This window comes from Tinamus guttatus, unplaced genomic scaffold (assembly GCF_059628265.1).
Source record: "Tinamus guttatus ecotype Peru unplaced genomic scaffold, ASM5962826v1 Tinamus_guttatus_pri_ptg000307l, whole genome shotgun sequence".
NCBI lineage: Eukaryota > Metazoa > Chordata > Aves > Tinamiformes > Tinamidae > Tinamus > Tinamus guttatus.
This window is the reverse complement of record NW_028288841.1, coordinates 228,288-252,368: the sequence shown is the minus strand read 5'-3', so window position 1 is coordinate 252,368 and position 24,081 is coordinate 228,288. Positions and strand designations below refer to the sequence as shown.

At 58.7% G+C, this 24,081-nt stretch overlaps 1 protein-coding gene across 1 annotated transcript in view; it reads right to left on the bottom strand.

The window, feature by feature from the left end:
- Positions 1–24,081, bottom strand: part of PLXNA1 (plexin A1) — a 130,939-nt gene that overhangs the window by 56,969 nt on the left and 49,889 nt on the right. Inside the window, exons 4-8 of the mRNA XM_088528181.1 lie at positions 13,841–13,981; positions 10,031–10,131; positions 9,036–9,159; positions 6,807–6,960; positions 6,014–6,113 (exon numbers count right to left, since the gene is read on the bottom strand). Of these exons, the coding sequence (XP_088384307.1) occupies positions 6,014–6,113; positions 6,807–6,960; positions 9,036–9,159; positions 10,031–10,131; positions 13,841–13,981 (620 nt within the window). The remainder of the gene's footprint in view (positions 1–6,013; positions 6,114–6,806; positions 6,961–9,035; positions 9,160–10,030; positions 10,132–13,840; positions 13,982–24,081) is intronic.

Genomic DNA, 24,081 nt, shown 5'->3' with positions numbered 1-24,081 from the left:
CGGCTTTCATCACTCCCGCTGATTAGAGGGAGTCTCTCCCTCATGTGTTGAAGTCCCCCTCCCTGAAACACCCTGGGAATGCGAGGAGCCCAAGCAGGCACAAGGCCAAGGGCACGCATGGTCCCACAACTTGCCCCCTAGACATCTCTCCTGCCTTCTCCACCACAGGCCCTTCCAGGTGCCACGGCGCTGGACACAAAGTCAGCACATTCAGGACGGGCACAGGGAAGCTCAGAGCCACCACTCGCGTGTGCAGGAGCAGTGCTGAGAGTCTCAGACGCGGATTGCAGGGCTCTGTGCAGGGTTGCCCATGCCGGGCCAAGCCCAGGCTTGCTGGAACCTCACCCAGGAAGAGCAAGGAGCCCTGCAGGCCACGGCAGCAGCTCCCCACCCGGCTGGAGGGGCACAGGGACAAGGCCAGAGCCTCCCCACAGCTTCTACTGCTACCAGGCTATGCCCAGCCCTCCTGATGCTGCTGCCCTGCAGTCCAAGGCCAAGCCCAAACTTGCTCACGGCTGAGGTCCTGCTAGATGAACACCTAACCCTAACCCAGCCACACAGAGAGGGAGACAGGACAGCAGAGAGGCGTTCGGTCGCACATCAAGATCACTGGTGTCACCAGGCTGGAAGTGGCCCTACAGGATGAGCCCGACCTGCTGGGGTGGCTTCAGAGGACCAGTTCCTCAAAGGCCCCTCAGGCAGGGGAGGAGAAGGCACCTCTGAGAGCCCCAGCAGTGCTGCCACCAGCTGCAGGCCTGAACCAAGCGCGGGAGCTCGCAGGGCTCCGGAGCCAGGCTCCTTCCTCAGCACCTTCCCTCGCTCCCGGCCCCGGGCATGCCGCGCGTGCCTCGCCATCACATCGGCATGCGCGCCGTCTGGAAAACAAGCCCGCTCGCTTCTCTTATCTCCAGCTTGAAAGAGCCGAGAGCTCTTCAGCGCTCCAAGCGCAGAGAGGGGAAGGCGGAAAACAAAACAGGCAGCGGCAGGGGCGAGATAAGGCTGAGCGAGGAACCCAGAGCGGGCGGGAGCCGGAGCGGGGACGAGGGGTGAGCGCCCTCCGCGAGCTGCCTTCGAAGAACAAGCGAGGCCGGGGGAGAACGGGGTTTGCAGGAGCAGCGGCGCAGAGGGACGCGGGGGGCCACGTGCACACGCAGAGGCCAGGGCTCTGCGCCCGGAGCGCTGCCTCTCGGGAGAGGGACACGGAGCAACGCGCGGGGAGGAGGGACGGGGGCAAGTTCAACGGCACCGAGGGCGAAACGAGGGCGGTTCATGGGGAAGGGAATGCATAAACATGGTGCTGGTGGAAGGGAAGCAGCACCCGCGCACACGCCCCACGGAGCGCCCCGGAGCTGCCGAGGGACATGCATCCGCAGGGAATATTCTGCTCTGTCATAACCTGTGTCTGGAGCAGCAGCTGGAAGAGGCCAGGAGCTGAATGGCTGCATTTTGGCTTTACGGCTGCATTTTGGCTTTATACCCATCTATTTGCCCCAGGAAAGGGGAGTAAAAGGAGGCAGAAATCCTGCAGGGCAGCAGGAACGGGCAGCCAGCGCCCCCCACACACATGGGGCAGCCACAGCCACTTGCTCTTGCCACCCTGCTCCTCCTGGGCGGGCTGCGAGGGGGACCCCAACCCCGGCACTCACCAGGATTTTGTGCTCCCCTTCCTGCCAGCCCACAGCCCCCCTGTCCCTGCTGTGCCGAGTGTCACCGAGGAGCCTTCTCTCATTTGGGCCATGCCAGAGCCACCGCAGGGTGGTCCAGGCCACCCCGGCATCGCGCTCTGACCACAGGGTGCACAATCAGGCCCGGATTTTCAAGCCCTGCAGGAACACGCAGTTCACCTGGCACTCCTGAAGGTCCCTGTGCCGACTGAGACAAAACCACACTGCACCAGCCCTCCTAGCACTAACAAACGTGACACAAACCTGCTTATCCCGAGCGATCTCTGGGGCTCTCCTACACGCTTTTCCACTCACCTTGGCCTAGGGACATGCACAGATCCGTTACCACCTCCCAGCTCTAAGGTGGCTACTCGGATGCCTTCACAGCACCCCTGGGGAATTCAACATCCCGTAACATCCCGTGGGGACTCGGGTGAAGCAGAGCCGCACGGTCTCCTCCCTGCCTTCCCTCTGCCTCCTCTCAGGAATCTCTCTGCCTCGGGACAAAACCACAAAGACCGACCACGGTGGCGGCTAAGCAGCAGAGTTTCCAGAGGAAACCCAGACAGCAAGCATGGGAATACCGGGAACAAATAGGCCTTGGTTGTCCTTGGAAACAGCTGGTGTCAGTCCCTGCTGGAGACAGCAAGCTGGACAAGGACACTCTGATCTATTCCCACATCTCCGTGCACGTTCCCTCCCAGATCCTCTGGCTCCTGCAGCTGATATTCCCTCCCCACCCCCCGCAGAGCTGTGATGTTCAAATCCCAAGGAATTCCCCTTTCCGAAGCTCTCCCGGCGCTCCGTCTCTCTGGAATTCCGCGCTCGCTTGCGAGGCCGATTTCACACTCATCCACCTCGCCAGCAAACGCAGGCTCCACCGCGGCGCTCGGGGAGCCCAGCATTATGTCTTTATCTTTAAAGGATACTTATTTCCCAGAGAAGGCTTTGAAGAGGGAGTTTAACGCGTACAAAGACGACCTCCACATCTGCACGCGCAGCTTCTGGACACGGGCTGATTCATTAGGATATCAAAGCCCCGGAGCGGTCGCTAAGAGCGTGTGCTTGATCACTGCCCGCAGGAAACCTCCGAGGGAATCCGCGCTAGGATCCCCCGTGGGGTTTCCTGCGCGTCCTCCTCCACAGAACCCGAGCCTGCACCCAGGATGGGGCGAGCGGCCCGCGTTTCCACGGAATTTGGGAGCACCTGATCCCTTCCCTTCAACAACCCGTGCTCATCCTCAGCATAAGGACCAGGCGATTCATTACTGAATTGCTCCGGCCTCCCCCAGCCCCTCGGATTAGCGAGCAGCCAGCCGGTTCAGCTTGCGGCAGCCTTCCCGAAGAAGAGAGCAGCCGGTCCCCAAGACACCACAGGCCTGACCTTGAAAACAAGCTGGGACAGCCCTGTCAGCAGCCAGCAGTTTGGCCAAAACTAGCTAATCTGCGACAGGCAAAAGGGCTCTGATATTGAGTATCACAGGGACTCCTCTCCAAGAGGCAGAGCAGGGAGGAGAGTCACTCTGAAAAGCTGTTACAGCTCCTCCTTCTGAGAGCAGCATGGCCAATACTGACAAGGTCTAAACAGACTCACTCAGTGGGGCAGCCATAAATCAGAGTTTTAACCCATCCCCAAACCATCTTGTGTTTACTAGCAGGCCTCAAAAGTCGCTTGAAATTCCTGTCTGCTCACTGGAGCAACGAGACGCGTTGCTTCCAAAAAAGATGCTATGACACAAATTCCCCACCTGTCTCCCTGTCTGTATCCCTGCCTTCTCGCAGGCTGCCGCAGGAATCAGGTGCAAGGCACGTCCTCCTTGCTGTTGACAGAAAGCGATTTGTTCTCATCACAAACAAACCCCGCTCGTTTTCCAATCCCGGCGAGCTCTGCCTCTCCGCTCACCCTTTGAATCCAGGCCCAGTGCTGCTTCCTGGCTCCGCGGGGCCATCCGGAGCTGCCGGAGCCGCAGGGCAGCTCCCCAGGGCTGCTCTGCAGCCACCGTCTGCCCAGTGCAACTTTCTCATACCCCTCTTTCTCTTAAACAGGGATAAGACACATCTTCCTCCCTACAGCCCACGCCGCGGAGCTGCGCTGTCGCCAGAAGCCCTTGAAAATGCACAGGAAAAACAGTTTTGCAAGGTTTTAAGAAACAAGAGACTTGGGCAATGACAGGACCAGAGCCATAATCTGCAAAAAAAAAGGGGTTTCAGTGGTGCATTTTGCAGATGCCTTTGCAGATCTGCTGAAAATAAGGGGGTCGCTTGGGCCCCATGTAAATGCTAGAGCTGTTGTGGCTTCCTGGGGTTACTCCAGCTTACATCACTTGAAGGGTTGGCTTACAACTCTTAACCTTTCCATAATGATTTGAAAATCTCCTAAATATTTTGTCTTCAGCTGAAAAATGATTTAACACACAGGCCCCTGGCTCCTAACCTAAGCAAAGGTGCCCAAATACAAAAAGAAGGCATAATGCATGGTGATCTGAGAGCTCCACAGGAAAAAACATCAGCCTCGTGGAACAGCAGATTGTTCCTAATACAGAATTTATCAGGCTGACTTATAGATTTTCTTCCGCAAAATATGAAACCTGGATCTGAAAGGCTATTAACTCTGAAGAGATCCATTAAAGATGCCTGTCTGCAAATGGTATTTAAAGGTATTGCATCACCCCAGATACTGTCATGTTCTTTGGCTATGACTTGGCTGCAGGACACAAAGTTAAAACTGCCTCCAAACATTAAAACCCTTGACGTAAAGAAAATAATAATAATGTTCAGCAGCCTAGAACATGGACTTTTCTATCAGCTCCAACCGGAGCCCATAAATATTAATGCATCCATAATTAGCCTTTTTAAATAATGCATCCAAAATTAAACATCAACGAGGTAATAAATCAGTCAGGGCTCTTTGTTGTAGGTTTGTTGGGGGGGTGAGGGTGCTCACATGTGAAGTACAAAATAAAATGCCAATTCCCTCAGCAGCTCCTCCAGATGGACCCAAGTGACCGGGCCCCGATTGGACCACACCTGACCATATTCGTACTTACAAGTCTAATTTCTTTCATTTAGAAAAACAAAAGTCATGCTGGCATTTCTGATTTGCAAAATAATGACGTGCAGCCTTCCCGAGCCAAAGCTGAGCTAATGTCATTGAAACCAAGCTTGACAGAGCTCAGCTCGTGAGTCAAGGTGAGTGAGAAAGTCAAGTTCACCAACTCTTCCCCTCTCTCCTTGCCCTCACAGGGCTCCCTGGGACAAAGATCTGCCCCCTGCAAGAGCAGAAACGCCAGGGCTGGGAGGGATGTTGTCCTGGTGCAAACAGGGCCCTTTCCTTGCTCAGCTCACCAGGGGCCTCTCCACTCCGCAGCCTTTTGCATGTTGGGGCTCTCGCTCAGGTGCCCCCGCACCGGGATCGCTCCGAAGCCGCCGTCTGCAGCAGAGCCCCAGGACCCCCCGAGCCAGCCCCGATTCGTCACAAGAAGCTCAGAAGAGATCACTCCACGTTTGCTTATCTAAAATTACTGATCAGCCGGAGCGTCGCCACCCGTGGGAGGCTGCTGGCAGGGCACCAGAATCGCTCGCATTCCTGAGCTCCAGCTTCTTTGCCCAAACACACCCCGGCATCTCCTCCCCTGTTTCCACGCTGCACCGTCTCTCTGCTACTCGCACACACTGTCCTCAGCCCCTGCCCTGGCGCCAGCTACCAGGGGCTTTACATTGTGCCTGACACATCACATCAATAATCCACATTTCCTCTATTTTACCATGTGCCTGAAAGCCCATATTTAAAGTAGATTTCAAGGCAGCCTGACAAGAAAGCAAATTCATAATTACTTCCACTTAGGAAATTCTTGGGTAAATGTCCCGCAACATGCAGTATGTTCCATTCAACATTGCTGTAATTTTCCAGCTTGCTCTCCAGCAAGATTGGGAAGCAACTACCTTCATAGGAAAACACAGGCTCTCCTTACTTTTGCATAGCCAAGTCACTCCTCTTAACTGTTTCCAGGAATAAGATGCTTGGCATTTTCAGTTACATGGATTGCTACAGTCTGCAATGCAGTAAATTCCCTGTTTCTACCAAAGCTTTTCCAAACAAAGTCCATTTCGAGTGAGGCTCTGCCTCAATGCTACATGTTCCTGCATGCCCAAATGCAGCTGTGGGCTCTCTGGTCACTGTCCAGTTTACAGGGGTAAAAAGAGGAGGTTGCTCAATGCAAACAGCACTCTGGACTGTGCTTTCCTCTCCCGATACCAGCTTCAAAGCTGAAATCTCTCACTCTCTCCACGTCTCACACAGCCCAGGCAACCTCTTCCCAGAGAATGCTCATGAAGCCCAGGGCACTTACGACTGATGGACGCTGCAGTTGTAGAAAACAAAATCCACCGAGGCAAACTTCTTCCCCGTCTCCTTTGATTTCAGATAGAGTTTCACCACACGCTTGTCCCCTGGGAGTCAGCAAAGAAGAAAAAGGCATCAGAAAGGGCCCGATGCTCAGCCCAACACTTAGCCCGTGGCCTGTGAGGGATTTGAGGCAGCTGGGGAACAAACTCCCCCTGTTAACTAGCAAAATCCCCCAGATCTAGAAAGAGAAAAGCAAGGGTGCCACCCATGCCCACCCAGCCGCCGAGCAGGTCAGCAAAGCCCAGGCACAGCACTGTGCCCTTCTGCTTATTGCAACGTGCTGGCAGGGAGGCAGGTGCCTTGGACTGTGTGGGTAGCACTGAAGGGAGCTGAACAGCTTAGGGGACAGCAGAGTGTCCAAGAGTCCCCAGGCAAAATGCACATCTGCCTGGGAAAGGTCTGTAGGTGGGGAACAAGGCCAGATGCCCCAGGGTTTACAGGACCAGCATACAGATCATCAGCAAGAAACTGTGCCCACAGCCTGGGAGAGGATGAGAGCAGATCGAAGACAAGCAGCAATCCCCAGCGAGCAGCAATTTCCTTTTCTTTCCTGTCCCAAAGAATTTGTCTTCATTTCTGCTCTGAAGCTGGGGCTTGATGCAGTCATGGGAAGCCTGCCAGATGCCTCTGCCAGTCCTCTTTGCATCTGGCTCCTGGGGCAACGACCAGGGCAACAAGAGGGGCACAGCTCGTCCTGGGCCTTGTTTCACTGGGGGACACGAGCAAGGCGAGCTCACCGCGGCCCCTGGTGATGGGGATGACGTCCTTGGCAGAGGGGGAGTTGCAGTAGATCTTCCCATCTTTGATGCGACTCTCGGACTCAGTGAAGTCCTCGAAGGAGCAGTTCACTCCGGCCGAGAGGTCTGGGACGTTCCAGGCCTCGAGAACCAGCTGGGGAGAGAGGAAAAAGCAGCACAGAGGGAATCAGCAAATGGAGGAGACTCCTTAACGCCCGGCACCCACAGCCAGCAGCGGGACATGCTGCAGGCTAAAAGCAAACACCATCCTCATCTGAACTCACAGATTTACATGGGTTAAAGACCAGTGAATCCCTGCCCTGCATCCCCTGCCCTCTCGTGCACCACAAGCCATTACGTCTCACCTCTCTACAGGGACCAAGCAGAGTGTTTGGTGAGGGAATGTTTTAGAGAAAGGCATCCACTTCTGCGGACATCGAGAGCAGAGGAATCCACCTCTTCCTTTGCAAATTCATTCCAGAGGTCAGCAGTTCTCACTTCACCAAACACATGCCTTATTTCTAATTTGAATTTGTCTCAGCTTACAGCCATTAGTTCTTGTTATGTCTTTCCTTGAGAGATTAAAAAGCCCTTTAGTCCCCGATATTTGCTCCTTGTAAAGGCACTTACACTCTGTAATCAAGTCACCTCTTAATCTTCTTTTTGATAAGCTAAGCAGATCGAGCTCTGGAAGGCTCGCACTCGAAGGCATTTTCTCCAGCCTTAACTCATTTACATGGTGTTTACAGGAGGTTTGCAGCCTCCTCCTCTAAAAGGTGGACTCCCAGCCCGAGCGCGGTGTCCCCGTGTCAGTCACGCCAGACCTCTGCACCAAACCCTGCTATCAGTAATGCAGATAATCACAGGGAGAGATCAAAAAGCCTCCCGGCTCGCAGGTCCACCCAGCGAGCACTCAGAGCCCTCTCGGAGGGAGGTTTTCCAGAGCCGCCGCTTCCCACAGCATCCGTCGAAGGCCTGTCTTGTTCCCAGATATCTTAACTCCATGCTTGGCAAAATCAAGACCCACTCTCTGGTAAACTAGTCCCATTCAAAGCCAATTGCTCCACATGGTAATCTCATCTTCACAGCTGTGTGCCACCCCGCCAATCTCAGCATCCTCTGCACATCTCAGCAGCAGCAATCTCGCATTTATTTCCACATTACCACTGCAAATGTTAACAGGGGTTGCACTGCACTCCAATCCCCGCAGAGGCGCTTTCCAAATAGTTCCAGTCAGTGACAATTCCCCTCTGACAACTACTTTTTGAGATCCGTCACCGAGCCAGGTCTTAATCCACTTAACACATGCTTTATCAATATTGTATAATGCTAATTTTTAATCAGAATGTTGTGTTGTATCAAGTCAAATGCCTTGTAAAAGTCTAAAGACATCACATCCCTGCAGTCCCTCTTGTAACTTGAGTCATAATTTCATCAAAGAACAAAATCTGCAGTTTTGGGACATTAAACCACATTGAATGGCACTAATTATACTCCTATCCTTAATTCTCCATCAGTTGTATCCTGTATCATTTTCTTTTCCATTAGTTTTCCTAGAATTAATGTCAGACTGAGCAATCTCTAACTACTGGGTTGTCTCATCTGCCCTTTCTGCATATCAGCAAAAAATGAGCACCTTTTCTGCTTACTGAATTTTCCTCCATATTCTCCATTTATTACAAAGTTGCATCTACAGGCAGGCCAAAAGGCTCATTGGCCAACTCTTCTAGGACTCCTGAGTGCTGGATATGTAGACCTGGCAGTTTTAAAAAGTTTATTGCTAGTATATGCAGTTTCATATTCTCTTTACACTGCTAATGGTCTGGAAAATACTCCATGCAAGTACATCATCCTTCCTGTTTGCACAGACAAAGCAAAAAGTTATGCATCTAAGGCTCATCCCAAAATACCTACCAGGGGCTACTGTCAGAGACAGAATATTGAGCTAGATGGATCTCTGGCCTAAGTATGGCAATCCTTAGGTCATTATTTGTATTATGCAGAAATATTTATTGCTCAGTTATATCTTTTCTCAACAGTAATCAACTAATCTATTATCTCTCTCCAGCAACAGGCTGGCCATCACCAATCCCCTTAACTTTACTACATTTCCTCTGCATTAGAGCTCTTCCCCTCTCTTTTGCTGCACTTTCTTCATTTATTTTAAGTGCCACCTTCCCGGGCGCCTGCCTCCACGGGCCAGGCGGGCGGGCGGCGGACGCGGCTTACCGGGACCTCGGACATGGTGACCGATATGTTCTTGGGCTGCACGGTGAGCTGGACGCACTGGCGCAGGTCGGAGGCGAAGCGCTGCGGCTCGTCCGCCCGCTCGCAGCGGTCCTTGCGCGAGCACCTGCGAACGGAGGAGAGCCCCGTGGTGACCCCAAGAGCCCCGTGGTGACGCCGAGAGCCCCGTGGTGACGCCGAGAGCCCCATGTGGCAGCGACGCGGCTCTGTCTCTCTCTGCCTGTGCCCGCTTGCCACCAGGCATCACCTCCCATCCCCACACGGCAGCATGTCCAGAGGCCAGTCCTGGGCATCTCGTCAGCCTCTTTGCTACTGCCTTAACCCATAGTGAGCCCCCACATGACTGCCCCAAGCCCCTGGCTCAGCATGTGGACGTCCTCCTCGTCCTTCCCTGCAGCATCTGTCCCTCTCAAACACACACAATTCCCCCCATCCTCCCCAGAGAGCAGCCCGTGGTGCCCCTGTCTCCTCAGCCCGTCCTCACGGAGCACTGCTCGCCCCAGAGCAGGAATGACCGCCCCTCCGCTGCTCCTCAGGGCAGCCTCTGCAATAAGGGTGTTTTGCTGTGGGAAACGCTGCAGTTAAATGGTGAGCAAAACGTGGAGGGAAAGCAAACACCACAGGCACCTCGTGGGCCGGGCTGAGGCAGGAGCAACGTCCCTTCCAGGAAGGAGCAGAAACGGCTACGGGCGCTTCCCTGGCTCCCAGGGGACACACGGAGCACTCACCGAGCGCCTCGGCGCACTAAGGTGGCCAGGGAGGGACAGCAAGAGCTGGTGGGCCCTGTCCCCAAAGCAGGACCCCGCCACCGCTGCTGAGTTTTTGCCCTGCTGCGTAGGGGCCTTCGCCAGCAGCTCCACCGCGCACGGAGGCCGTCGCCGCGGGGGATGACAGGCCGCCCCCGCCGTCACCTCCGAAGCGCCGCGGTGGCTTCGGCCCCCCACGGTTCCCCGGCCGCGCGCGCCCCTGGTACTCACACGTTGTGCAGGACGCACCAGCCGCAGTGCGGGTCCCGCGAGCCCAGGCACAGCTCGCAGCTCTCGTACTGCTCGCAGCTCTCCACGGGCACGCGCGTCACCTGCGGGGAAACGCGCGGTGAGAGGGGGGACGTGGCGCCTCGGCGCGGCCTCCACAGGCCTAACGGGAGCCCAAGGGGGCCGGGTAGGGGGTGCCAAGGGGATGGGCCTCCCATGTGGATGAGGAAGGTCCCAACACACCCGCGAGGAGGGAACAGGGACATGCAAAGAGCAAGGCAAGGCCCCGCTTGGGGTCAATGAGCCCTTCCTGCACTTCCACCTTGGCCGCGCTCTCCAGAGCGAGCTCTGGGCGCCAGGAGCCTCCCAGGCCTCTGCAGGGAAAGGCCCTGCAATGCCGGAGCCCCAGGCTGAATCTTCCCCCAGCCAAGCTCTGCCGGCCACTGGGTTTCCACTGATTCGGGGAGCGCAGCAAAGAGGCTGCAGCCCCCGCGCCGGCTCCCGACGCCTCTCCGCGCTCTGCCGCCGGCCCCGCTCTGAAAGGGTTACGACTCCTTTATTAATTGCTCCTCCAGACTTGATTAAAATCCCCTCGTTCCTCTAGCCCTTCAAGCTCCGTTACAACTGTTGGTTTAATTACTTTCCACCAGCGCTCTGATAACACCCAGCCACAGCACGGGGGAGAGCTGCGTTTATGAAGGAGCGGGGAGCAGAAGGGGGACGGGGAGCGGGATTTCCGCAGCCCGCTGCGGCGCCGGGAGCTCCCGCGGCATCGGGGTCGCCAAGGCGCCCGCCCGGCTCTGCCAACGCGGCTCTGCGCCGCCCCGGGGCCCAAAGCCCAGCTGCTTCCCACAGCAGATGTCTGCGGAGCCTGGGGTTGAGGAGCACAACTGGGTACGGGGAGGATAAACGCGCAGACAGGAGCCCCCGGCTCCTCCACGCAGGCACGGCCCGCGCTCTGCGCCTCGGTTTCCCCGCTGCTCCCACAGCACGGGCGCGGAGAGGGCAGGATTCACTCGTTAACGTTCCCGATCTTCCCTTCTGACAGCTACAATGATCGCAGGGCGTTTGCTCGCAGCCCCGGGCGCCCACCCTGCCTCCTGCCAGCTCGGCAGGACGGGCTCAGCACGATGGCTACGGGGCTCAGATAAGGCTGGCCAATCAGCACCCTTCCGTTTGCATATTAACGAGGACTCCTGTAGTGTCCCCAGTTGTTTGCCCCTCATTTGCTGCGGGCTGACAAGCAAATGGCAAGGGGAGGCGGCGGGGGAGGCGGAGAAGACCCTCCCCAGCAGACCCTGCACAGGCGCCTGCTGAGTCCCCGCTGGCAAAGCAACCCTTGGCGGAAAAAAACAACCCCATGTGGCATAATCCTCTCTCTGGCATCCACTGAACAAATTTCTGTGCTCAGCATCTCCCCCACGGAGAGGAGGGTCAGGCGGCCTGGCCAGGACGAAGAGCCCGGGCAGCTGCAGAGAGGCAGAGCAGCTGCCCGGATTCCACCCGGCTCCTTCCCACCGCCTTGTCCCCAACCTCAGCCTCCTCCTCCTGGGGAGCCTCCCTTGTGCTCACAGCCTCCAGCCCAGGAGGCCCTCGGCGGGTTCGGCTGCAGCGCACCTGGGCTCTTAGCTGCTTAGAAGGTGAAAGAAGCCAGAGACGGCAGCGAGCAGGACGCCAGGAAAGGCTGCTCCGAGCTGGGCTGCCGGGCATTGCCCTGCTAACGAGCTTGGAGCCTCTCAATTCCCAGCCGCACCTCGGCCTCACCTGGAGAGCATCGGGTTTCCTCCAGAAACAGGAACTGGGAGGAGGAGGGAAACGGTTCTGCTCTTCCCTCGGGGTTGTCTAGACAAATCCGAGGCCCTGCTCCAGCATCCTTCCCCCTTCCAAACTCCCGGGCCAAAGGCCAAGAGATCTCTTGTGCTCCAAGCTCAACCACAGGCCTACCCACACCCGCCTCATGCCGGGAGGTAACCGGAGGCGTTGTGAGACGCAGGGACATTTGTGCACAGCCTGGAGAAGATGGGTCTAAGCACAGCTGCCTTGAAACATGGCCAGCTCTGGAACCCGTCCTGCCCCGGCCACCCCGTGGCAGTGCCCACGCAGGCCGGGCAGGCGCACGCTGCCGAGGCAGGAAAATTGTACTGCGAGTGTCAGGGATGAGCATCTGAGGGGACCATGACTGGGAGCAAGCTAGAGACCTTCCCAAAGTTTCCTGGACAAGAATAATCCACCTGCAGTAAAGCTCCCCACCAGACAGACTGGTGAACAGGGGCTATAATAAAAAACAGGACAGGCCATGGGAGCACAGAAACACAACGTTGGGTGCAATGCTCCCTGGAGCCACGCGGGCACCTGCCACGTCGGGCTTTGGTTTCTTCCTCACACGCAACCAGGATGGCTGCAAGAGGGAGACGTGACCTGACTGAGACCAGGGATTGACCATACAGCCCATCCAGCTTGACGGCTCCGAGCACCGGATCCCAAAAAGGCCACAAAGCACAGAACAGCGTGAACCCGCTTCACCCGCTCCGACGGCGCTCACGGCCCTCGGATGGATTAACTCGTACCAGGCAGCTCGCGGCAGCTCCGGGATCACGCACCCACTCATAAAACCCACTAAAACTCCTTACTGTGAACCCTGGCAGAGCGGCCGGGACGGCAACCGCATGCCCGGGCCTGATGCGGATCAGGCTGCACCTCCGGCTGGTGCCGCGTTAGCGACAGTGGAGGCGGGAGCCGAGCCGGGATTTGGGGCAGCCTCTCCGCTCGCTCGCGCTGCTCCCGCTTGGCTCCGCGCCCTCATTCCTTGCCCCGCGTGTGCCAAGCGGCCCCGGCTGCTCTCCCGCCCGCTCGTCACGAGCCCCACTTAAAATGCCAGGCGTGCCGACGCCAGCCGGCCTGGAGAAGCGCCACGTCCCGCCGCTCCCAGGCGGGAAAGCGTCCGCCCCGGAAGGGAGCAAGCTGCTGGGAGCGAGGGGATCCCGCTGATCCGCACGAGGCCAGCGGGACGTGGCTCCGGCCGGCCCTCGCAGCAGGAACCCGGCTCCCCGCGACAGCGAGCTGGAAAAAGGGTCAGTGAGCCCGCAGTCCCGGGGGAATGAGGATTCCAGGCAACTGCTGCTAACAATTAATGCCCAGGGCACGGGACTGCAGCGAGGAGCGCAGCGGCGGTGCCGCCTCTCCGAGACGGTGCCTCCGGGCAGGGTTTTTGCCCAGGGAAGCGGAACAACCGGCAGCGAAGCCGCGCGCAGCCGGCGCCCGGGGAAGCGCCGCCCCAGGCTGGGCGAGAGGGCCCGGCCAGAGGTTTCTGTCTCGCCGGGCGCAGCTGGAAGAGCCGCGCGGAGCGGCACCAGGGGAGCCGCGTCAGCATCTCGCCTGCCCTTCACGGCTACTCGGGAACGGCGGGACTGTGACCTTGCAGTGGGACTCATGGGGCCCCAGAGGGACAGCGGCGACCGGAGGGAAAGAGCAGCCCAGCAGAGCGAAGGCAGCGCGGGGTGCGGACAGGGAGGGCATCGGGGGAGCAGCAAACTCAGAAATCAGTGGTTGTGAGGGGCGAGTGGCAGAACAGGGGGTGGCTCTGAGGACAGCAGCCACCCCTGGGCACCCCTGCCTGGTGCACACGCTGCAGCAAAGTGCATGCATGTGCTGTGGAGTCAGGCCGAGCTGCAGGCCTGGGGCTGAGAACTGACAGGCTCATCTCCTCGCAGCAGGCCAGGCCGGCCCCTGTCCCTGTCCCTGAGGCGCGAGGACAGCGCGGCCGTGTCCCCAGCGCGGGGCAGCCCCGCTCTGGCAGCCAGCCCCGTTCCTTACCTGCTTCTCCGTCATGGCGTAGATGTGCTGGCGGTCAGGGCTCAGCACCAGGTCTCGCAGGATGGAGCTGCCTTCATGGGCCACGACGTTCTCGTACTGCAGCGCTTGGTGCTTCCTGTCAGCCGACAAGTCCACGAGGATCTGCACAGAGAGGAGAGGGGGTTAGAAGGGACTCCCAGCTGCAGGGACGCAGCCAAAGCAGCTCCCCGCTGCCCTGCACACATTTGTCCCCTCCATCCCCCCGTTCGCCCTTGGTCGTGGGCAGTGCTCCCACCCGTGCCCTGCTCTGTGTGCCCTGCTTTCCCCACGGCCACCCCCGTCCTCCTCTGCTCCTCTCTGGAGCCCCTTTGTGGAGCAGAGCAGCACAGAGGAGCCCTCGGCTCGCGGTGCATCCGGGCTCGGCGCGGCCATGGGGACAGCGGCTCGCGCGCGCAGAGCAGCCCCGGCATGCAGCAGGGCTCGCGCCTCCCCGGCCACCAAAGGAAACGTTTGCTCTCCTAACGAGCCAAGTCAAGAGGGTTTCGAGGAAGCCGAGGGTCAACAGAGGTTCAGAAAGTGCCTTTGTTTCCTGAGCAGGAGCGTGGCAAGCGCTCTAATCCCCCCGCGGCGCGCAGTTACGGCTAAGCTCTTCCTACCACATCGGCAGGCGCCGCGGGGCTGGTGACACCCCATGGAGCAGCCAAACTCAGCAGCGTTTGCCCCAGGCCGAGCTGCCCACCAAGGCGGTCACGAGCAGAGCCCCTGGCCTTGGGGCAGCCCCAGGGAAGAGCCCAGGGCAGCGGCCACGGACGGAGCACCCGGCTCCTTCCAGCCTTCCCCAACCCCTCTCCGCAGCACCCGGTTCCCCTCCTGCACCAAATCGACGCCGGCATTTGCATAGTTCCCAATCAGGAGGATACGGGGCTGGGAAAGCAGGATCCCGGTGTGCAGCTGATTAGCATGGAAATGTATGCGGCTCACAAACAAACCGGGGCCCGTTTAATTAGAGCGGCGCCTTTGATTCACCGCCAGCCTCCTGCATGCACCAGCCCCGGATTATTTTTAGGCCGTTTTACAAAACAAATGTATTTAATTAAGAAAGAGACCCCTGAGCAGCCAGAGAGCGGCGAGCCCTTGGCAGCAGCGAGCAAAGGGGCCGCCCTCTCCCCACCGGGACCGGAATGCAGGACCAGGAACAACTCCTTGGAGCCCCCGGGCACAGGGGACGTTACTGCAGCCTGCAGTAACTGGTGTCACATACGCGCTGGCCCCAGCCCTGTCCCCGCTGCAGCACCGGCCCTCCCAGCGCCGCGGTGCCGGTACCGGCTCCCTCCCTCGCTCTGGCAACGTGACAAACGCACCTTTCCAACCCTTTTATGGGCCATAGCTGCGGCGCGGGAGGATCAATATAGCTTTACCCTGGTTTTAAAATAGATCTATGGGTGGATGTCGCGCTTGGCAGTAATTTTTAACTAGCGGGGTAATTTCCCCATTACATTATTGCACTGCGCAGTGCTGGGAAAGAGAAAGAGATGTATTAAAAAAACAACAGCCTTCCAGTTAATTTGAGGCTCCAGGAAGAACCTAAAAATAACCAGTGTGGTCAGAGGGGGCTGGGGCCAAGCTCGGAGCACCAGGGTGTGCTCGGGGGGCAAAGGGCTGCCCCAGATGTGCAGTCACTGCAGCCCTCCTCTCCAGCATCTGGTGCCTCTTCTCCCCAAAAAGACACTGTAGAGACAGCAAGTACATAGCAGCTGGGGTGCAGGAAAATGCAATTTGGAAGATCTGACAACTGGAAGACCTGAAAATTAAGTTGCTTCTTGATTGTTCAACGGGCAGGACAAGGAAAGCGCTTTGGAGGCCAACGAGTTTGCTCGTGCTTGACCAACCTGCCCCAGCCGTTCCCTCCTCCGAAGCCCCACGAGACGACCCCGTCGAGCTCCTCGCGCCGCGGTGCTGTGGCGCCCGGTGCGATCCCTGCGACCCGGCGCTTCCCCAGGGGATCAGCCCGACGGGGACCTGCTGTCCCAGGTGGCACAAACGGGAGGGCTGCTGGGGACCGTGACACGGTGGATTCCTCCAAGCCCTCCACCCCGTGCAGAACATGGCACCGAAGGGATGCGCTTCCCTCCGCCCTCTCCCCACAGAGCAGCCTCCCACCTGCCAGGGACGGCGGCATCGAGGGGAAGGGGGAGAGGATGTGGTTTAATCAGAGCAACCCCCTCGGAAACGTGTTTCTTCCTGCCCACCCCCCCTTCCCTTCCCACCCAGGGGAAAAGCCGTTTACCAAAAAAAAAAAAAAAAAGAAAGAAAGAAAAAAAAATCTATTAACCTTTCTCCTCATCCTGACGCTGATATAATTACCCAATACTAATAATTACTCGCACTAATTTCTCGCTCAGGATTCCTGCCCTCGTTCCGCCTGCCTCGCGGGTCGAGGTGGCTGCGGCGGCAGCTCCCGCACGCTCCCTCCCCAGGGGATGCAGGGAGCAGCAACAACGGGAGCCATCCCCTCCATCACCCCTTTCCTGGGGATTTGACCCCTTCCCGGGGGGTTATTGACACCCGTGCGGTTCCATTTGGGTCACCTCCTTATCTCGGCAGCCCTTTCCTTCTTCCAGGCCAGGCCACGGGCAGCGCCTCCTCCTCGGCTGTCTCAGCTCTCCCTGCTCCGCACCAGCCCTGGCAGGCCGGGTGCCTAAGGAAGGCTGGGATTTTTCCAGCCCACTTGCCAATGCGGAGCGGTGGCCTGAAGAAACCAGACGAGCACCCCTTCTTGCCACAGAAATTGCGCTGCTCTCCCGTCATGCGAACAGAGGAGACTAGAGGCAAGGAATTGCAAGCTAGTGGCTTGAGGGAATCCTCTCAAGACGAAGTTGAAGGCTGTTTTGCAAGAAACACACATCAGCGCATAGTAAACAGCCGCACGCAGCGCAGCATGGCCAGGCAGGGACAAATTCCTCCATTTTCCCCCAGGTTTTCCAGGCAGGGAAAGGAGGCCCAGAGAGGGGTCATGCCACCAGGCGACAGAAATGCTCCCAGGACCACGTCCTAACCCCGCACAAGCGGTGCCTTGTCTGCAACGTTCCCTGCACACGGAGGGGCCAAAGCTGAAAACAGGGCCATGCCGGCATCCCAGCACCAGGTCCTGGTGTATTCTCCAGCTCCATGCATCAGCTCCCAGCTCTTCCCCTCACACCAGCCCCATAGGAACCAGGGTCTTGTGCTGCTGAGACAGGAAGGGGCAGCAGGACCCGGCCGAGCACAACCAAGAACGGCAGCGAGCGCAGGTGGCTCCTGCAGGCAGGATGCTCCTTGCAGGGAGACAAATCCACAATGTGGATCTGCTAAGGCAGCCACTTCGCTCCTGGCAAAGCTGCGGACTGTAAGCAGTGCTGGAGGGGAGAGGGAAACGGATATCCCAGGACTCTGATAGCATTTGCAGCTGGAGTTGCTCTAGGTGAGCAGATCTCTCCTTGCGCGGTGCACACGCGACACACGGGAGGAAACGCGGAGCGGAGCGCTCCGGGGGGGATTACGCTCACGGCAACGACAGGAGAAGCAGGGAAAGGCAGCGGGATATGGGAGGAGAGGGCCTAGGGGACTGATACGCCCTGGTGTCACGCTACAGCAGTCCTGCACATCCTACGTTGGCTCTTCGGTTACAGCCCATTTATACTTCTCCTGGACAGAGCAGCACGTAAATGACGAGGCGGCCGGGCAGGAAAGATCTCCCGGCAGCCAGTCCTTCCACACGGATCCGCAGCTCCCCGGCCTCTCGCTTTGGATGCACGTCCAGGTGACAGCGTGAGCGACCACACGGGGCCGGTGACACACGGCCCAGGGGGACGGTGACGGGGCGAGATGCGGAGCGGAGCCACGAGCTGCTCTCAGCCACACGGCAGCCTGGGACACCAGGCATGTCCCCAGGTCAAGGCTTCCCTGCAGGAATGTGAGGGCCGTGCCCAGGTGCAACACGGGCACAGCTGAGGGCTGAGGAACCAAGAAGGAGACGCCTGGCAAGAGAGACCCTTGCCCACACTGCGGATGTCCCCAGGACAGGCAGCTGTAACAGCACCAGGTGACACACGCCTGAGCACCACTGCAAAAACATTCAGGTGTAGCATGGCCAAAAAGAGCCTATGAGTTTTGCAAAGGTTTCCTAAAACATCAGGACAAAGTACCAGAGCGTCACAGAGCTGCCTGACAGGAGCAGTCGCTGCCATTCCTGCGGATGCTCCTTTCCTAGCCGGGAAGGAGAGTTTTCCACCCTGCGCAGCTACTGCTGCTTTGGAGAACAACGAAAATCACCTCCCACTGCTTGGAGCTGCAAAGCCACAGCAGGTCCATGACACAGAGCAGCTCGGCCACCTCCTGCCCGGAGCCACGCGCCCGCCCGCAAGGCCCGCCCGGCCTTTACAAGGGATGGTGCTGGAGCACCCAAAGTTTCTGCTAGGATCTGGGCACCCCTCTGTGCACGCGGAGAACAGGTTGTCCCCGGAGGAGCTCACAGCTCGACACGGGATGAGACACCATCACAAACGGAGCAGACCAGCCGAGGCTGGAGGAGAGAGGACGAGGATCAGGTCGCTGCTCTGCACCCACAGCCGAAAATGCGCTCGTGGGAAGCAGAAAGGCTCATCGGAGATGTTTCAAAGGCAAAATTCACTTCACTGCCCTTAGCTTTCTCACCTGTTTCTAGACACTTCTGGTCCTCCAAGCCCACACGACTTGCTCCCCAGCCTACAGTACTCCAAAAGACTTGAAATTGAAATCCAAGGGGAAATGAAAGCCTCGGGGGGCAGAGAAGACCTCCCACAGCGAGAGCATTCCCCCTGGCATCGCGGTGCATCCGCGCCCTCGGCAAGACCCCTCCAGGCTGGCACTGCTGTCCTGAGATGCCTGGGGCAGCCGAGGGGAGGCCGAGCGGCTGCAAACGCTCCCAAAGCGTCCCCGGATCGAGCGTGGTCCGGGCAGGAGCCGCAAGGGCTGCTCTGGGCTCATCCAATGCTCCCACCCAGGAGCGACTCGAGAGCCTCCCCAGCCGCAGGACGACACCGCTCCGTCGGGAGCCTCCCCTCCGCAGGGCTCCTCCAGCCCCCGGGATCCCGGCCCTCATCCCCGGTGCCGGCAGAGCCGGACCCTCCTCCTGGCAGCAGGAGCGCACGGGGAGGCTTTGTGCTCTTATCTGCGCGCGCCGCGCGGAGCTCTCAGCGCTGGCAGCAGCGACGCGGAGGGCGGCGGCGCCCGCGCGCCGCACTTCAAAGGCAGGGACTTATCTGCCGCGAACACTCGGCAGCCTTTTCACGGGGACCCTTTCCAGCTGCGCGGGCTCGCGGCGCGCTGACGAGCAAGGCGAAAGAAGGGCTTATTTAGAGGAGTGCATTTCAAAGCCGCCCCCCTTCCCTCCCCAGAGCTCCCGTTGGGCCACGCTCGGCACAGACACTTGCTCGGCGAGTCACGGGGCCCTTGCAAACCCGTAACGGACAGCCCGGAGCTGCGGCTCCGAGCGGGTCCCAGGAGATGTCCATAGGGATGAAGGCTGCGCGGAGGGATCCTCAGCAAAGAGGCTGCAAGGAAGGGCCTGGCAACACCGTGCAGGGGCAGGAATGGCAGGGAAGGAGCCACCGTGCAGCCCCTGGGTCATGTCCCCACCCGGGGAAGGGGCTCCGGGGCCTGGCTGGGGTCCCGGCAGAGCCGCAGCTGCCGCCCTCGTGGCCAGCTCTGGTTTCCAGAGCTTCAAAGCCCGGGTCCTGCATCAGCTGCTCCTGCATCAGCTGCAGCCGCCTCCTGTCCCCCTGCGCCGGCTGCGGCACCCCCTGTCCCCAGCCCCCTCTTCCTGGTGCCAACGCGGGGCAGCCGGAGCGCACGGGTAGAGACGCAGCGAGGGGGGTGGCGGGTGGCACGGCCAGGCCCAGGGCCACCGCCGCCGTCCGGCTGTCGAGCGGGGCCACGAGCAGCTGCGCGGCCACCGGCGCGGTGGCAGCTGCCCCCGAGGGGACAACGGAGCCCGGGCAGCAACACGGCGGAGGGGGGAGATTTTAGGGATACGTCTCCAAAGGGAAGAGCTCCCTCCCGGACGCGTCGCCCCCAGGGCGATTCCGGGCGGGAAAGCCGGGCTCGCCGCCACCCCCGCATCCCGGCCGGGCATCCCAGCTATGCGGGGCGGGCCGGGAGCCGGGCCGTCCCGGCAGGAAGGCGGCCGTGGTGCAGCCGGCCTGTCCCCCGCGCGCCCAGCGCGTCGCCTGCTTTGTTCTCCCCTTCTATCACTTAGCCACAACAGAAGACGCCTGCGAATGGGGTCTGCAAAATGACCTGTTCCCGAGGAAGCCACCAGCTCCGCAGCCCAGCACGGGCGTTTGCGGGTGTTTCACCCCTCGATGCTGCTCACGGGGAGGCTCGGAGCAGACCCCGGCAGCCTCGTCCAGACGCTCCTGCCTCCCCGAGGGGACAGGGGCGAGATGAGCTGTCCACATTCATTCAGGGCAAGCTGCTCATTTAATAAAGATTAATATAAGCAAGGTTTTCGTCCCAGGCCCTACATTGCCGTGAGCTGGAGAACATTGGAACTTTAATTATATCGGTATAATAAACCAATAAAAAAAAAAAAAACAAGGAGATACTCAATCTAAATCAATGCCCGTAACAGCAACAAACTCTAACAACTCGGCAACGCTGGTGCTGGTTCCTGTGGCCCATTTTGAAGCCCACGTTACTACAGGACCTGGGTTCTTTACCCGCACAGCGGGCGAGGAGCAGCCCCGCCACGTCCCCTGCACCTCAGCCGGTGCTTCAACACCCCAGAGCGCAGGATCAGGGCTGCCGTGCCCTTTTCCTCCTGCTTTTTCCCCATATCAAGCACCCGGAGGACGGAAGCGCCCACAAGCCGAGCTGGCTTTGGCCTGAGCCTGCCCTTGGCCAGACCCACCAGCAGCTTCCCCAGGGGAGCGAGGGCTGGGGACCAAGCACAGAGCACAGAGCGGCCCAGCCCGGGCTTTAACGACCGTCTCTGCAGGACGCCGGGGCCCACACGGAGGAGCCTCCTTGCGGGGCGCTCGCGAGGGTGTCCCCGCTCTGTCCAGCCCGCGTCTCGAGCCATTGATTTCTCAGCTTTGCCCTTCAAAACACCCTCCTGGCTCGGTGCCCAGGTTGTATCGTCTAGTTACTCGGGAGCAAAATATCTCTATTATTATTGCAATTATTTCCCAATCAGCATCGCTCAGGGCCGATTCGGTCAGAGGAGGGGGGCCCTGACAAGCAAATCGATGCTCAGCCTTCACCCCCGGGGCTGCCGGGAGCGCCACAGAGCAAAGAGAAGGGTGGCCCAGGAAGGGGGACCCGATGCCAACGCTGCGGCCCCAGCGAGCAGCAGGCACGTGGCCCTCCAACTCACATGCGTTTGGCTTCTATCACCCCTTGGCCAAGTGACAGCAAGGTGACACACCTGGACGCAAGGCACCGTGTGGCACCCGCCGCGGGCACCTTCGCTGGCTGCCCGCGGTGCCCTGGCTGCGATTCGAGGGCTTTGGCTCCAAGGCGCTTCATGGCTAAAGGAAACTGAGTGGTGCTGCTGGATGAAGACCCAACAGCCCCGCTCCGGCGTGACAGGTCTCTCCAGCAAGGGTGACACGCGGCTGCGCGAGGACAAGGACATCCCCGGGGGACAGCAGCCAAACCCGCACAGAGAAGGCAAAGACCAGCACAAACCCCGTGCTCCAGCAGTGCCACCACTCGTACCTGGCCGTGCCCGCTTGGAGAAACGCCTGTCCCAAGGCGCATCCATCCAATGGAAATCCCTCCGGGCGCTCCCGGCGGGAGGGACGTGTCCACGCCGGCCGCACGCGCACAGGGACGCGTGGCCTTGCCAGGAGGAGGCTAACTGCAGATAAGGGACAGGGCAACGCAGACTGGCACTTGCTCGCTGCTTGCATTTGTTCCTCTCTACGCGGGAAGATGTCCTGAGTGACAGCGGTGATGAAGGACAGAGCACATCACAAAAACAAAGGGTTTTTTTTTTTTCCCTTCTGTTTATCAATTGCTGTAGGAATTCAGCGTTTATTTCTTCCAAGGGACCGTGGCCTTACTGCAGCTATGACAATGTGACATCAGAGCCCGCAGCAGCCAGACTGCGCGTGACCCACACGCGGATCCGGAGTGGATGCCCAGCGGTCCGAGGGCAGCCCCTGGGAACGCAGCTCTCACCTTAGGGATTCAGCGCCCACAGGGAAGGAGAGGCCCCCGGAGCGGGAAGGGAGCTGATCCTCCCCCCACTTCAGCTCCAGGAAAACAGCGGTTTCCTTCCTAGTCCCTGCGGCAACAAAGCAGCCAGGGGACGAGGAAGGGCCGCCCGACTCGGTGCGGAGGAGCTGGCGGCCAGCAAAGCCCCTGCAGCACCCCCAAACCTGCGGAGGGACAAACCCTGGCGGGGACGGCACCGGGTTTCGCTTCCTCTGGGCTTTTCTTTTTGTTTTATGGAGAATAAATGCAACTCTGTGCCTAGAGAACACTCACTACACGCTAAAGATCCCGCGTGTCCGGTGATAACCATGGATCACCGCCAATCGCCGCCTCGCCGTGGAGCGGACAGAGCGGCTTTCCGAGCCGCAGGAACACTGCATAGGGCGCTGTGGGCTGCAAAGCAGGTTTATTCATCCATCAGCCTTCTCTCTGGAGCCCTGCATGGAGGCAGCACAACCCCGTGAACTCCACAACCCGCCCCAGCCCCGTCTCACAGCTCCCCATTCATCCGCGCCCGCCGCTAAGTGCAACAGCCGTTATTTCCACAGCGAACAATCCCAAAGCCATTTGCTGCAGCAATGCATTTCAGCAAATGTATATAACGGGAGCTAAATCCCTGCCCATTCACATCCACGCGCGGAGCAGGACAGCCCTGACTGCGAGGCACATTCAGCTTCACCCATTTAACACAGGCTTTGAGCCCGTCCCCCAGCTCTGCTGTCCCAGCGTTTTATCCCACCGGACAAATCGTATCCAGCTGTACAGGAGAAGCCAGTAAGCAATAAACGACGAGGGTCTAAATAACACATGGCACGCTGACAACATTAAATATTCATATGCAGCAGGACCGGACATTTCTTAGGACTTAAAAGACCAGATTATAGATTGCATAAGGTGTGCCTCACTTTCACAGGAAAGTAATCCATTATGAGGAGAGAGTGGGAAAGTTAGCGCTATATTTTTTTCTTCTCCTTTAAATCAACATTTCGGCAACTGGCCAAGATCAGAATTCCGGTGTCTGCCCTTCCTCCCCGAAAGAATCCCTGCCCTCAGACATGAGCACCTGCGAGATTAGAGAGAAAAATCTCTCTGCATCACGCTATGATGATAAGATCCAGCTAAATCGGGCTTCAGGCTGAGAGCAAAGGCGAGGGTGTGCAAATATTTTGCTTCAGAATGAGCCCCGCCAACAGACACTTAGACCCCTCTCAACTCTCCACCTTGAGCTCTTAAACTGTTTGCTAAATTCCCTGCTCTGACATTTTGTTTGCATTTTCAGGCTTTGTTCTCACACCCTAAACCCTTGGCCCTCCAGCAGCATCTCTAACCCAACGCGAGCTCCGCAGAGCCGCATCCCTCGCTGGATTATTCCCCTCTGCAGCCCCATAAAGCCAAAGAAAAGCTGTGGGGCCACGGGGCTGCGGCTCCCCATCACGCAGAACTTGCAAGCGATGAAAAACACTTCTCTGCAGTGGGCTCTCCATTCAAAAATAGGATGAAAATTAGCCTCTTCAGTCTGCAGACAGGAGCAATTTCGAAGGAGAGATTGAGAAGATTTAAATATAGAGATTGCTTTCCCTAAGGATATTGCTCGAGATATTTAAGAGCTCAGGTTTTACATAGCACAGATATTTCTCCGCACAGCACTCGCACAGATTTCCTTTGGCACTAATGCAAAGCTCCCCACCCCGCTTCTCCAGGCGGCCCTCCTGTGTTCAGCCTAATGGGGAAACGGGATAAACTGGGATAACGCAGACGGCATCGGCTAACGCGGGACACGCGGCTCCAAAGCAGCGAGCTCCGAGCCCAGGCCCGTCGGCGCGTGGGCAGGCTGGGTGAGCCCGTAAATCCTCACTTTATTTGGGCAACAACCCCTGCTATTGAGCAATAATCAAGGGCGGGTGGGAAGTTCGGAGCCCGTCTTCCTTCCGGACGGATCTGGGGCAGGCTGGAGCACGGAGCACGCGCCACGCTCGCCACCAAACTCTCAGAGCAGCTTGGAGAAGCATCTGCCACCATCTCCA